General features: G+C 40.1%; 1 protein-coding gene and 1 long non-coding RNA gene across 4 annotated transcripts in view; one reads left to right on the top strand and one right to left on the bottom strand.

Annotated features, from left to right (window-relative positions):
- The window catches only part of LOC134358030 (adenylyl cyclase-associated protein 2-like), a 199,508-nt gene that overhangs the window by 35,023 nt on the left and 149,561 nt on the right, over positions 1-14,924 (top strand). For both annotated transcript variants that reach the window (XM_063069902.1, XM_063069903.1), the window contains exon 2: positions 8,190-8,323. In XM_063069902.1, the coding sequence (XP_062925972.1) occupies positions 8,190-8,323 (134 nt within the window). The remainder of the gene's footprint in view (positions 1-8,189; positions 8,324-14,924) is intronic.
- The window catches only part of LOC134358032 (uncharacterized), a 152,512-nt gene that overhangs the window by 74,835 nt on the left and 62,753 nt on the right, over positions 1-14,924 (bottom strand). The gene's annotated exons all lie outside the window — the stretch shown is intronic.

Genomic DNA, 14,924 nt, shown 5'->3' with positions numbered 1-14,924 from the left:
TGCTCCTCTATTCGTATATTCTAAGTTAATAAAAAGGATCCGGAAAAGGTCAAATTACATCATATGAAAATGTTGAATAAATGGCTTCCAAGTCTCTTCAAATTTAACCAAAGGATCAAAAATGACACTTCTATTTTTTCTAAATTTAAACATGATATAGTTTGGGAAAACCATTGAAATGTAGTAGGGGGATTGGTCTCTTTCCAATACAATAAAATGGATCTTCTGGCTGTTAATGTAACAAATACAATCATCCGACGAGCTGAAGAGGATAAAAATCTATGTTCCGTCATTGGCAAACCAAAAATTGCCATAATAGGATGGGGTTGTAAATCAAAATGCAAAACTGTTGAAATAATATGAAAAATATCTTTCCAAAATTTTTCCAAGAGAGGGCAGGACCAGAACATATGAGTCAAAGAAGCCACCTCAGATTGATATCTGTCACAAATAGGATTTATATGGGAGTAAGGATGAGCTAGTTTATCTTTAGACATGTGGGCCCTATGTACTACCTTAAATTGTATCAACGTATGTTTAGCACAAATAGAGGAAGAGCTAACTAATTGAAAAATTTTCTCCCATTTCTCTATAGGTAAGTGAAGTTGAAGTTCCCTTTCCGATTCATTTTTAATTTTATCAGATATACATGGCTGTATTTTCATAATTATATCATAAATAGTTGCTATTAATCCCTTCTGATAAGGATTTAAAGCTAAATTTTTTCCCGTGATATCAGTTGAATATGGAATCGGAAAGGTAGGCAGCGTGGTATTTAAAAAGTTTCTTATTTGTAAATATCTAAAAAAAAAAGGGATCTGGGCAAGTTATATTTATTAGACAACTGTTCAAGAGACATGAAACAGTTATTCAAAAATAAATCACGGAAACATGTTATACTCTTCATTTTCCATATCAAAAAGGCTTGATCCATAACAGAGGGTTGGAAAAACATTAGATATAATAGGGCTTGATAATATAAATTTGTTCAAACCGAAAGATTTACGAAATTGGAACCATATTCGTAATGTGTGTTTAATTATTCAATTAACCAATTGTTTATTCGATTTAGAAAACACAAAGGGAAATGAAGTTCCGAAAATAGAAACCAATGAAAACCCTTGTGCAGAGTAACCTTCAAGGTTTGCCCAATGTGGGCTTGGAATTATGTCCCAGTCTTGTGTCCAAAATATTAAATATCGAATATTGCCCTGGAACAGTTAGCTATTGCTATTCGTGACTCACCTAATATGTTTGGTATTACTTGTGGGAATGAGATTCATAAATTATCACTATATGCAGAGGTTTTACAATTATATATTTCTAACCCTGAGAAATCCATTCTGGCAGTATTATCTCTGCTTGCTCAGTTTAGTATGTGGTTACAAATTGAATCTTAGAGTGAACTTTTTCCATTAAATATGCAGTCCCATTTATAGATGTTCGCCACTTAGATTGATTACTGACTATTGTACTTATTTGAGGGTTAAAATTGCTAAGAGGCATAAGGACTGATTTAAGCTCAATTTTTTACTGTTAATTAGTCAGGTTAAACAATTGCTTACTAAATGGTCCCCATTGTCTCTCTCACTGATTGGCCGAATCAATGCTATTAAAATGATTATTCTACCTAAATTTTTATATCTATTTCAAGCGGTACCAGTTTTTATTCCTAAATCTTTTTTTTGATGCTATTGATTCTAAAATTTCCTCGTATATATGGCAGAATAAAAATCCCAGGTTAAGTTAAAAAAGTATCTACAGAAGTTCAAGAAAGATGGTGGTTTAGCATTGCCGAATTTAAGATTCTATTACTGGGCAATTAATATTTGATATTTAATATTTTTGGACACGATTAGGAAGGAATTTCTAGAGTACCTAGAGATGGCTTTTTAGAACAGCTCGTGGTTGAGCCCACTAGGGGATCAACTGTTCTGGATCAGGTGTTGTGCAATGAACCAGAATTGATTGGATAGCCTAAGGTAAAAGAACCCTTAGGGGAAAGTGATCATAATATGATTGAACTCATCCTGAAATTTGAGAAGGAGAAGCTAAAGTCAGATGTATTAGTATTACAGTGGAGTAAAGGGAATTACAGACATGAGAGAGAATTTGGCCAGAGTTGATTGGAAAAGAACACTGGCAGGGATGATGGCAGAGCAGCAATGACTGGAATTTCTGGAAGTAATTCAGAAGGCATAGGATACATATCAGAGGTAGAAGTATTCTAAAGGAAAGGTGACACAGCCGTGGCTAATAAGAAGTCAAAGCCAATATAAAAGCCAAAGAGAGGGCACATAATTGAGCAAAAATTAGTGGGAAGTTAGAGGATTAGGAAGCTTTTAAAAGCCAACAGAAGGCAACTAAAAAAGTCATAAGTAATTAAGAAGGCAAAGATGGAATATGAAAGTAAGATGATCAGTGATATTAAAGAGAATAACCAAAGTTTCTTCAGATACATAAAGTGTAAAGGAGAGGCAAAAGTGGATATTGGACTGCTGGAAAACTATGCTGGAGAGGTAGTAATGGAGGTAAATGAAATGGCAGATTAACTGAATAAGTATTTTGCATCAGTCTTCGCTCTGGAAGACACTAGAAGTATGATGGAAGTTTCAGGTGTCAGGGGTCATGAAGTGGGTAAAGTTACCATTACTAGGGAGAAGGTTCTGGGGAAACAAAGGTTTGAAGGGAGATGAGTCACCTGGTTCAGATGGTGTACACCCCTGCGTTCTGAAAGGGGTGGTTGAAGATTGTGGAGGTATTAATAGTGATCTTTCAAGAATCACTGGATTCTGGAATGGTTCCGTAAGTCTGGAAAATTGCAAATGTCCCTCAACTCTTCAAGAAGGGAGAGACAGAAGAAAGGAAATTATAGATTAGATTAGATTCAACTTTATTGTCATTGTGCCGAGTACAGATACAAAGCCAATGAAATACAATTAGCATCTGACCAGATGTGCAAAAGAATAGTATTATTTAGGCCAGTTAATCTGACCTCAGTGGCTGGGAAGATGTTAGAGTCGATTACTAAGGGTGAGGTCTTGGGGTACTTGGAGGCACATAATAAAATAGGTCGTAGTCAGTATGGTTTCCTCAGGGGAAAATCTTGCCTGACAAATCTGTTGGAATTCTTTGAAGAAATAACAAGCGGGAGAGGGAAAGGAGAATGTTGATGTTGTATACTTGGATTTTCAGGATCCTTTGATAAGGTGCTATACATTATGCTGCTTAACAAGCTACGAGCCCATGCTATTACAGGAAAGATTCTAGCATGAATAGCTGATTGGCAGGAGGCAAAGAGTGGGAATGCCGGTGACGAGTGGTGATCCACAGGGATCTGTTGGGACCAATTCTTTTTATGTTATATGTCAGTGATTTAGGTGATGGAATTGAAGGCCTTGTTGAAAAGTTTGCAGATAAGATAGATGGAGGGGCAGGTAATTTTGAGGTCGTAAAGAGGCTACATAAGGACTCAGACAGATTAGGAGAATGGGCAAAGAAATGGCAGATGGAATACTGTGTTGGCAAGTGTATGAATACTATGTTGGCAAGTGTATGGTCATGCACTTTGGTAGAAAAAAATTAAAGGATTGACTATTTTCTAAATGGAGAGAAAATGCTTAAAGCTGAGGTGCAAAGAGACTTGGAAGTTGTTATGCAGGATGAGTCCTTGTGAGGAAAGCAAATGCAGTGTTAACATTCATTTCAAGAGGACTAGAATATAAAAGCAAGGATGTAATGTTGAAACTTTATAAAGCACTGGTGAGGCCTCACTTGGAGTAGTATGAGCAGGTTTGGGGCCCCTACCCTTCAAAAGAATGTGCTGAAACTGGAGAGGATTCAAAGGAAGTTCATGAAAATGATTCCAGGATTGAATGGCTTGTCAGTGAAGAGAGTTTGATAACTCTGGGCTTGTATCCACTAGATTTCAGAAGAATGAGGTGTGACCTAATTGAAACCTTTCAAACTGAGTGGATGTGGAGAGGATGTTTCCTATGGTGAGAGAGTCTAAGACCAGACGACACAGCTTCAATAGAGAAGCGTCTTTTTAGAATAGAGATGAGAAGGAATTTCTTTAGCCAGAGAGTGGTGAATCTGTGGAATTCTTTGCCACTGGCAGCTGTGGAGGCTGTCTTTATATATATTTAAGGCAGAGGTTGATTAGTCAGGGCATGAAGGGATATGGGGAGAAGACAGGAGATTGGGGCTGAGAGGAAAATTGGATCAACCATGATGAAATGGGGAAGCAGACTCTGGGCCAAATGGCCTAATTCCGTTCCTATATCTTAGGGTCTATATAGTGAAGCTAAATTTGGTACCTCCTAATCTTTCAACTGTTCTGGAATCTGCCATTTTGGAAAATGACTATGAGTATATCTGCTGTCTACATTTCAAAGTCTTAAAGCAAATTATTGACTTGACTTTTACCCCTATTAAACTACTGCTGATTTCCACTATTTTGTTCCTACCACTTCTTGTTGCTCTCCACTATTTCCAAAATATTTGTTTAATTTCTCTGCTCTTTTTTATACTTCTATTGAAACTTTTACAATCTATTTAATGCTTTGTGAATGATTATTTTTGTATTCCGTTTCCTGTATTTTTGTATAAGGAAAACCTCATCAATTTCTTGGTCCTTCCACCCCCCCCCCCCCCCCGCCGACAACCTCTCCAAATTCTGAAGTGTTCCCTTTCCTCAAGCTTTAATCTCTTTTGGTAATGTAGTTCAATCAAATATTATCTTTTGTTGCCTATTTTTGTATCTTAAAAGGATGTGTGTTTGATGTAATATATAATGTATTAAAGATTTTTTTTCAATAAATTGTCTGATGCAGGTAAAGATTTGTTACTTTAATGTTATACTTACCACCTGTGTTGCAGCAGTCCATTTTCTTTGACCATATTGCAACTTCATTTCACATCTGGGTTAGTAAGTTTGTGGCTGATACCAAGATTGGTGGAGTTGTAGATTGTGTAGCAGACTGGTAGAGAATGCAGTGCGATACAGATCAGTTGCAGATATGGGCAGAGAAATGGCAGATGGAATTTAACCCAGGTAAATGTGAGGTGTTGCACCTTGGTAGGGCAAATGCAAGGAGACAGTACACTATTCAGGGCAAGATCCTCAACAGTGCTACTGAGCAGAGAGATCTTGGGATCCAAGTTCATCGCTCTTTGAAAGTGGCTACACAGGTCGATTTGGGTGGTGAAGAATTCTTGTGGAATGCCTGCTTTTATTGATGAAGGCATTGTGTCAAAAGTCAAGAGGTTGTGTTGCAACTTGAGCCTCGGTGTGGACAAGACCAAAGAAATGATTGTGGACTTTAGGAAGGTGCAGGCTGACCAGTCCTCATGGGATATCACTGCTCTGTGGAGAGAGTTAAGAGCACCAAGTTCTGGGAATGAACATAAGATGATCTCACCTAGTCCTTTAACATCACCTCCACTTCCTGAGGAGATTGATGCGAGTGAGACCCCCTCCTCCAGTTTTAACCAGTTATTACAGGTGCACCGTCATGGTATGGGAATTGCAAGGCACCTGACTCAAGTCCCTACAAAGGATTGTGAGGGCAGCTGAGCGGATCCATCGGGGTCTGTCTTCCACCCATCAGATATTTATCAGGAGTGTTGGCCAGAAGGAACTATAGTCCACTAATCAGTGGATTGAGATGAATCAAGGACAATGGAAGTAGACAAGAAGAACTGCAGTCTAGAAATGTGTATTCAGATGAATCAAGGACAGTGGGAGTAGGCAAACCAATTGTCTATGTTTTCTCCCCCATTTTGTGGACTCTGAACTGTTTCTTGCTCTGGCATAATCTAATCAGAGCATTGAATGTGAACACAAGGAGCTTCAGCTAATGACCTGCTACTCCTGAAACCACACTTAGAGGAGTAGTTATTTATTATGTAAAGTGGCAGATTTAGCACAGTAGTGATCTGTAATCTCGTCAGACTCGGTGTCTGGGTCACCAAGTTTTGACTGGTTTGAACCAGTCAGAGTTGAAAGGAACAGAGGCACAAGGATGGGCGACAGAAGCCATGGAACAATGCTGGTTGTAGCCAGTAAGAAGGCGACCCTGGTAGGTCAGTTGACTGTGAGACAATGGTGCGGAGATCCATCAGTTCCACTGGTGAGGAACACTGAGTCAGGTGCTACAAATATATAAATAAATAATCCTCAGCAACCATCGCGGATGAGGAGGACACACGAGGAACACCCAACCAGCATGGACTCCTTTCCTGACTAACTTTTCTCTTCATTGACTGTTCGTGGAGGGTCAGGGGATTCTAGTGGGGGTGCACACAAATAGTTAGTTTGTGAACCCATGTGCTTTTTAGTTGAGACAATAAAGGTGACTTGTCGGTAAATACAGATTCTCTCTGTGCCTCTCTGATCATTGTTAAGGTTGATTTATACTTGTTCGTCAAATTGATGATGTAATATATTAAGGTAATATATTAATAGAACTCATCCATCATCAGTTTCAAAATATCTGGAAGGTGATTTCATGAAATAGTTTTTCAGAGGCAGTGTAACTAAGTTGGATGATTGTTTTTAGTAGGAGCCTTGATGCTCTTGAGTGTGATCTTGCAAGCAGCACTGTGGGCTACCTTGCTTACGTGATGAATGCACTCAAAGTTGTTCAGAGAGAGATGTTCGAATGGTATTTGTGAATGTTCTTGGCTTTGGACTTGGGAAGAGTAAAGCTATCTAAATTCTTTATTAACATCTGGAGACAAATACCAGTTAATTTATTAGTCATATTTTAACTCTTTTATGACAATGAAGTGCATTAAGCGAGTGACCAAAGTTTGAGTGTTATTTAGCAATGCTTAGTTTACCAATTAAATAATAGCCTTTTGAATTCGAATATATTATGAAGAAATACAAAGACAAATTCACTAATTCTTCTATCAACAGTATGCAACTAACTTGGTAGTCTATCTGGATAAGCTACCAAATTAGTTGTACAGGTACGATGATAGACATCCTGTTTGCTCTGTTGTCTGTCAGAATTAGTTGTACAGATCTAAAGGTGGTTGGGGGTAGGCTGGAATTATCTGATTTATGAACAGATTCCAGTGCTTGAACATTCACTCCCCCCCCCCACCTCCATTAAAGATGGCCAGTTTGTATTTCTGTTGCGCTGAAGAATAGATGATCAATATTGTTCTGAATGTCAATGGAATACCGTGTGCTTGGAGATGGTAAGGAAAACCATTCATCTATTTAAATATTTCTAAGCCAAGAAGTAATGCAGGAGGATGCTAATAGTTTGATCATTTAGAAAAGTTAATGACTTCAGGATCCAGGAGCCAAGACTTTTGTCTTTGGACTCCAGGAGTAAGCCTTTTATAATTAATGTTGTTTGCACTGTTAAGATGCTGCTTTCTCTCTAATAACCTCTGTTATTATCGGCAATTCTTGTTCTTTAATAGCATGCAAGATCTTGGCACTTGCCATTTTCTTAATTTTGCTTTTAAATCAAGTCTGCAGATGAGAGCAATGCTTATAAATAATAAATAGGAAGCTCTGTATTGGATGATACTTCAGTAATATTTTCAGATTCTCCATTTTTTAAAAATCCTCAAAATTCTATGACGTTATACTAGAAAACTATATTGATTTAAAACAATTCTTTCAACTTAACATAGCATTTTTTTTGGTGGCTGTATTAATAAATTTCTACCTGAGGCAATGGTATTAAAGATTACTGATCTGCTCTTTATCTGATTATGAACAAATTCCACTGCTTGAACCTGTAGCATTAGGTATCTGTTGATAACTGAGTAATTGTATCCCTTCAAAATGCAGTAATAATAAATGCACTTTATGATCTCCTAGTGTTCATGCTTTCATTTAACAAGAACAATAAAGTTTAGCGTTACAATATATGTAATCAAATTCATGGAAACATTTGTTCTGTAAGGAATGTAACCTGTTAAATCATGTAAAATGTGGGGCCCCTGCCTATATTTTCCCACTATTCTCAGTCCATGATGCAAGGAGAGTTTCACAATTGGAGGCTATGTTTATTTTAATATCTTTGTTTGAGCATATTTTCATATATTGGATAATTGGGTTGCTAAAGCGTTAACTGTGTCCTTTTATTACATAAGTTATAACATATTCCTAATATTAATCACTGAACATGCTTGTTTCATATTTTGTATATTTCTTTCAGAATATCCATAATGGCTGAGTTAGAGGACTTGGTGGAACGGTTGGAGAAATCTGTGGAAAGACTGGAGTTAGCATCTTTTAAAGTACCGGGTGTTCTGACCTCTGGTTCCAATGCAGTGAATGGAGACAGTGGAGGTACTATTTCGGAAATCTTGCGTTCATGCTTGTATAATTATTAATGACTAGAGAATAACTTAAACTAGTTGTCCAAATAACTGGGAAAGGGGCTGAGATTTTTTTTAAAGGAGATTATTTTAAGATCCATATAGCACTACTGAAAAGATGGAAGCAGCAGATTCAGAACAAACATTCAACAAGATAGAGTACATTACATAACAGTACAAGCCCTTGGGCCCACGATGTTGTGCTTACTCTTCAGTCTATACTAAGATCAATCTGACTCTTGCCTCCCACGTAGCCCTTCATTTTTCTATCATCCATGTGCCTATCTAAGAGTTGTTTAAATGTCCCTAATGTATCTGTCTTCACCACCGCTCCTGGCAGCATGTTCAATGTGTCCACCACTCCTTCATCCCCAGGAAGGAGCTGAAGAATGGAATTGGTGTTAGAAGGGGAGGCATGAGAAGCCCTTGGTGAGTAGGATTAAGGGGAACACCAAGGAGCTCAACATGTATTTGAGGAACAAGAGGATGGCCAGGGATAGGACTGATCAGGAGTAAGGAAAATCCGGGAATTATGTACCATTGATTCTTTCTTCATTGGTAGGTAAATTGATGGAGAGAATTCACAGAGTCAGGATTTAGAGTATTTGGAGAAGCAGAGTCTGATTAGGGATCGGCAGGATAGGTTTGTGCGAGGGGTAAGTTGTGTCTCATGAGCTTGATTGAATTCTTCGAGGATATGATGAAGCACTTTGAAGGTAGAGCAGTGGATGTGGTGTATATGGATTTTAGTAAGGCGCTAATAAGATTCCTCTTTGTAGGCTTATTCAGAAAGTCAGGAGTGTTGGGATCCTCGGAAATGTGGCTGTATGGATACAGAATGGGTTTGCCCATGGAAGTTGGAGGATGGTAGTAGATGGAGAGTATTCTGCCCGTAGCTCGGTGACCAGTGAGTGGTGTTCTGCAAGGGTTTGTTCTGGGACCTCTGCCCTTTGTGATTTTTTAAAAATATATAAATGACTTGGATGAGGAAATAGACAAAGTTGAGTTAGTAAGTTTGCAGATGACACAAAGGTTGGTGAAGTTGTGGATAGTACGGAGGTGTGTTGTAGGTTGCAGTGGGACATTGACAGGTTGCAAAGGTGGGCTGAGAAGTTGCAAATGGAGTTCAATACAAAAAGTGTGAAGTGATTTATTTTGGAAGGCAGAATATAGAGTTAATAGAAGGTTAATACCAGGATGCTCCCTGGATGAGAAGGCATGTTTTATGAAGATAGTCTGAGCTAGCTAGGGCTTTTCTCTTTGGAGCGAAGAAGGATGACTTGACAGGTGTACAATATGATGAAGCATAGATACAATAGATAGCTAGAGACTCCCCCCCCCGGGCAGAAATGTTTGCTATAAGGAGGCATAATTTTAAGGTGATTGGAAAAGAGTACAGGGAGAAGTTAGAGGTAAGTTCTTTACACAGAGGGGTGAGTGTGTGGAATGCCCTGCCAGGGGTCACGGTAGAGGCAGGTACCTTAGTGGCATTTTAGAAGCTCTTAGACAGACATGTGAATAATAGGAAAATGAAGGGTTATGTAGAAGAGAAAGTTTAGTTTTGTCTTGGAGTAGATTAAAAGATTGGCACAACATTGTGGGCTGAAGGGCTATATTATGATGTTCTGTGTGTAATCAAAAAAAAACTTAACTCTGACGTTCCCCCTACATCTTCCTCCAATCACCATAAAATGATGCCCTGATGTATTAACCATTCTTGCACTGGGGAAAAGGTCTCTTGTCTATCCACTTGATCTATGCCTCTTATCGTGTTGTATGCCTCTAACAAGTCGCCTCTCATCCTGCTCCTTTCCGAAGAGAAAAGCCATAGCTCATTCAACTATCCTCGTAAGACATGCTTTCCAATCTGGGATAAACCTGCTTAATCTCCTCTGCACCCTCTAAAGCTTCCACATTCTTCCTGTATTAAGGTGACCAGGACTGAGCACAATATTCCAAGTGTGGTCTATCAGGGTTTTATAGAGCTGCAGTATTACCTCATAGCTCCTGAAATCAATCCCTTAAGAAATGAAGGCCAACCCACCACACGGCTTCTTAACAGTGCATCCTCATGCAAGTCATTGATAAAAATCAAAGAGCATGCGTTCCAGAGCGGATCCCTGTTGAAGACAACTGGTCACCGACCTTCAGGCAGGATAATCTCCACCTACTTTTTCTTTCTAAGGGCAAGTCAATTCCACATTGTACCCTGAATCCCATGCTTCCTGACTTGATGAATGAGGTTACCATGAAGAACCTTATCAAATGCCTTACTAAAATCCATATACATCACATCCAGTACTCTACCTTCATCAATGTGCTTTGTCATATCCTCAAAAAACTCATTCAGGCTTGTGAGGCTTCATCTGCTCCTCACAAAGACATCTGACCATCTCTAACCAGACTATGATTCTCCAAATGCTTGTAAATCCTGTCTCAAAGAATCTCCTCCATTAGTTTTCCCACCACTGAAACAAGACTTAATGGCCTATAACTTCCAGGGTATCCCTACTCCCTTTCTTTAACAAGGGAAAATATTTGTTGTTTTCCAGTCATCTGGTGCTACTCCTGCAGCCAGTGATGATGCAAGGGTAAATGCCAAAGATGCAGCAATCTTTTGTCTCGCTTCCTGTAGTAACCCTGGGGTATATTTTGCCTGGCCTGGACTTGCCTGTCTTACACTCTTCAAAGGTTCCATCATATTCGCTTTCTTACCATTCACATGCTCCAGCACGTTTGCCTGATCTATACTGTCCTCCCATTTGTCCACGTCCCTCTCACTGATGAATACTGAAGCTTTCATTAAGGACCTACCGACCTCCTCCCACTCCAGGCATGTTTCCTCTTGTATCGCTGATCAGTCTTGCCCTCACACTAGTCAACTTTCTGTTCTTCACACTTGTAAAACACCTGGGAGTTTTCCTTCATCCTACTTGCAAAGACCTTCTCATGCCCTCTTGTAGCTCTAAGTCTATTCTTAAGCTCCTTCCTGGCTAACTTGTAATTCTCTAAAGCCCTGTCTGATTCTTGCTTCCTACATCTTAAGTAAGCTTCTTTCTTTCTCTTGACTAGATGTTCCAATCTCTTGTCAATCATGTTCCTTCACCCTACCATCCTTGCCCTGCCTCAATGGGACCAACCTATCCAGAACCCTATGCAAATACCCCTAAACAACCTTCACATCTCAGATGGCATTTCCTGTGTACATCTGTTTCCAATTTCACCTCTCAAATTCCTGCCTAATAGGATTATACGGTCACAAACGAGAAAATCTGCAGATGTGGGTTTACCTGGATTTCATCTCCTAAGTCACAGAGAAAGGTTGAACAAGTTGGGTCTTTATTCGTTGGAATGTAGAAGGTTGAGGGGGGACTTGATAGAGGTATTTAAAATTATGAGGGAGATAGATAGTGTTGACATGGATAGGCTTTTTCCATTGAGAAGTGGGGGAGATTCAAACAAGGGGACATGAGTTGAGAGTTAAAGGGCAAAAGTTCGGGGGTAACATGAGGGGGAACTTCTTTACTCAGAGTGGTGGCTGTGTGGAACAAGCTTCCAGCAGAAGTGGTTGAGGTAGGTTCGATGTTGTCGTTTAAAGTTAAATTGGACAGCTATATGGACAGGAAAGGAATGGAGGGTTATGGGCTGAGTGCAGGTCAGTGGGAGTAGGTGAGAGTAAGAGTTCGGCACGGACTAGAAGGGCCGAGATGGCCTGTTTCCATGCTGTAATTGTTATATGGTTTATATACTGGAAATCCGAGCCCCCCACACACAATGCTGGAGGAACTCAGCAGGCTAGGCAGCATCTATTGGGGAAAAAAAGTACAGTCGACATTTTGGGCTGAAACCCTGCAGCAGGACTGCATTATACTGTCTGCTGTTATTCCTCTCCAAGGCTGTTGTAAAGGTGTGAGAGTTGTGATCATTGGTTCCGAAATGCTTACTCACTGAGATATGATACTTAACCAGTTTCATTGCCTAGGCCGTCTGTCCATATATTATATCAGAACTCCTTCCTGGATATACCTAACAAATTCTGGCCCATCTGGAGTATTTGCACTAAGGAGGTGCCAATCAGTATTAGGGAACTTGAAGGCACCCATGACAACAAAATTTCTATCCAAATCTGTTTCTCAGAGTCTCTGTTGCTATTGAGGGGTCTATAGAATACTTCCAAAAGAGAGAGAGTTCTCTTCCTGTTTCTGTCTTCCAATCACACAACTCAGTGCATGATCCTTCCATGATGACTTTCCTTTCTACAGATGTGACACTATTCCTAACTGGCATTGCACTTTCCCACCTCTCTTACCTCCTCCCTGTCCCTTTTTGAAACATCGAAACCCGGGAACATCCAGCAGACACTCCTGCCCTTGTGACATCCAGGTCTCCGTAAAGGCCACATTGTTGTAGTTCAATGTACTAACCTATGCTTTAAGTTCATCACCCTCATCCATGATTTTTGCATTAAAATTGACACACTTTGACCCACACAACTGATTACAATTTTTCCCTATCAGCTGCCTATCCTTTCTAAGTTTCTCTATTCACTGCATCTACCTCAACACCAACTGCTCCATCCTCTGACCTATCACTCTGAATCCTGTGTCCCTGCTAAACTTGTTTGAACCCTGCCTAAATACTCTGACAAACCTACCCGTATGGATATTGGTCCCCCTCAAGTTCAGGTGTAACCTGTCCTTTTTGTACAGGTCAAATATTCTTCAGAAGAGATCCCAATGATCCACAAATCTGAAACCCTGCCCCTGTGGCAATTCCTCAGTTGCACATTCATCCTTCACTTGCCCTCACTGGCATGTGGCAGAAGCAGCAATCCAGAGAATACTCCCCAGGGGTCCTGCTTTTCAGCTTCCTACCCATACTCTCTTCAGTTCTTCATCCCCTTTCCTACCTTTGTCTTTGTTATCAATATATAGCACAACTTCTGGCTGTTCACGCTCCCCTTTTAGAATGCTGTTGTCCTGATCTGAGACATCCTTGGCCCTGGCACCTGGCAGGCAGTGTACCATCTGGGAGTCTCTTTCACATCCACAGAATCTCCTGTCTACTCTCCTAACTATTAAATTACCAATCACATCACTGTCCTCTTCTCCCACCTTCCCTTGAGCCACAGAGCTGGGGTCTGTCTCAGAGACTTAATTAATGTGGCTTTCCTCCCCCCCTCCCCCCTCCAAACAGTATCCAAAGCCTTGTTATCAAAGGGAATGGCCACAGGGATACTTTATACTTTTCTCGTCCCCTCTCCTGACATATACCTAACTTACTTGCCTCCTGAAACTGAGTTGTAACTACCTCCCTGTGGCTCTTGTCTATCAGCTCCTCTATCTCCTGTACGAGCTAAAGGCCATCCAGCTGCAGCTCCAGTTTCCTAACACAGTTGTAAGGCACTGCACCCAGATGCACTTCTCTGAGATATCGCTCTCAGGAAAACTGGAGGTCTCTCAGATCTCCTACATCTGACCATTGATCCTGGATCCATTCTCACTACTTTTAACTAGGCACTAATAGACAAAGAAAGGAACTTGCTTTAGCCTCGGCTGCTTCTCACCAAAGCCTCAGTTCCCCACTCTGCAGTGAAGAGCCTGCAAATGCAGCTGCACTTCCAGTGCCAAAATAGCATTCCCCACCCCACCCCCCACAAACTCTCAAACCCTGACACGTACATCTTTGGATGTGGGAGGAAACTGGAGCATCTGGAAGAAACCCAGGCTGTCACAGTGAGAATATACAAGCTCCTTACTGACAACAGCAGTGTTTAAACCTCGATCTTGTAACTTGCTCTGTAAAGGGCTGTGCTGCCATGCCAATGATATTAGTTATATATTGGATACAGAAAGCTATAGGGCTATGGGCAAACAATGGGATTAATTGGATAGATTTCTAAAGCTGTTTCAGGCATGATAAACATTTAATTAGCAGCTTGGAAGTATGAATAACAAAACAGGATCCTGCTTGTGTTCATTCAAAATTTTCTTGACGGAACGGTAGAACCTTGAGGCATACTTGGTACCATTTAAGGTTGAGTATATTAATGCCACCAGGAGTACAGTACAGAATGTTAAGCTTGCAGAGCAATGTAAGTTACAAAGCATTATCTGACCACTAATCTCAAAAATCTTCCCTTCAGTCATTATTCTGCATGGTCTATGCTTAACATGCTATATCTTTTGTGATCATGCTAATACTGTATCCACACAAATACCAACCACTTCTGTACTGCACCAGATCTTGGAGACAGCTACTCATTAATAACATCACGAGAACAAATCTCTTATCTTGCTAATCCTCAAGTACAGTGGATTCTGCTTAACTAGGCCATTGGTTAATCAGGACGGCACTTATTTGGGATAACTTTTAAAAAAAAAATAAAAACTAATCAAGGAAATAACTGGGATTCCCTTCGTTTATTGGGGACACTATGCCACTCAATTGTGACAGAAGACCATTGCTGAACAGCTTCTAGCTAGCATTCTATGCGTGCACTGTGTGGTCATTGGGTACTACTCTGTGCTTGGTGTGAACAGTTTTAAAATAGCATCAGTTGTATGTGTTTG

The sequence above is a fragment of the Mobula hypostoma genome, chromosome 17 (genome assembly GCF_963921235.1).
Source record: "Mobula hypostoma chromosome 17, sMobHyp1.1, whole genome shotgun sequence".
Classification (NCBI taxonomy): domain Eukaryota; kingdom Metazoa; phylum Chordata; class Chondrichthyes; order Myliobatiformes; family Myliobatidae; genus Mobula; species Mobula hypostoma.
The sequence above is the reverse complement of the archived record's forward strand: the minus strand, read 5'-3'. Positions and strand labels throughout refer to the sequence as shown.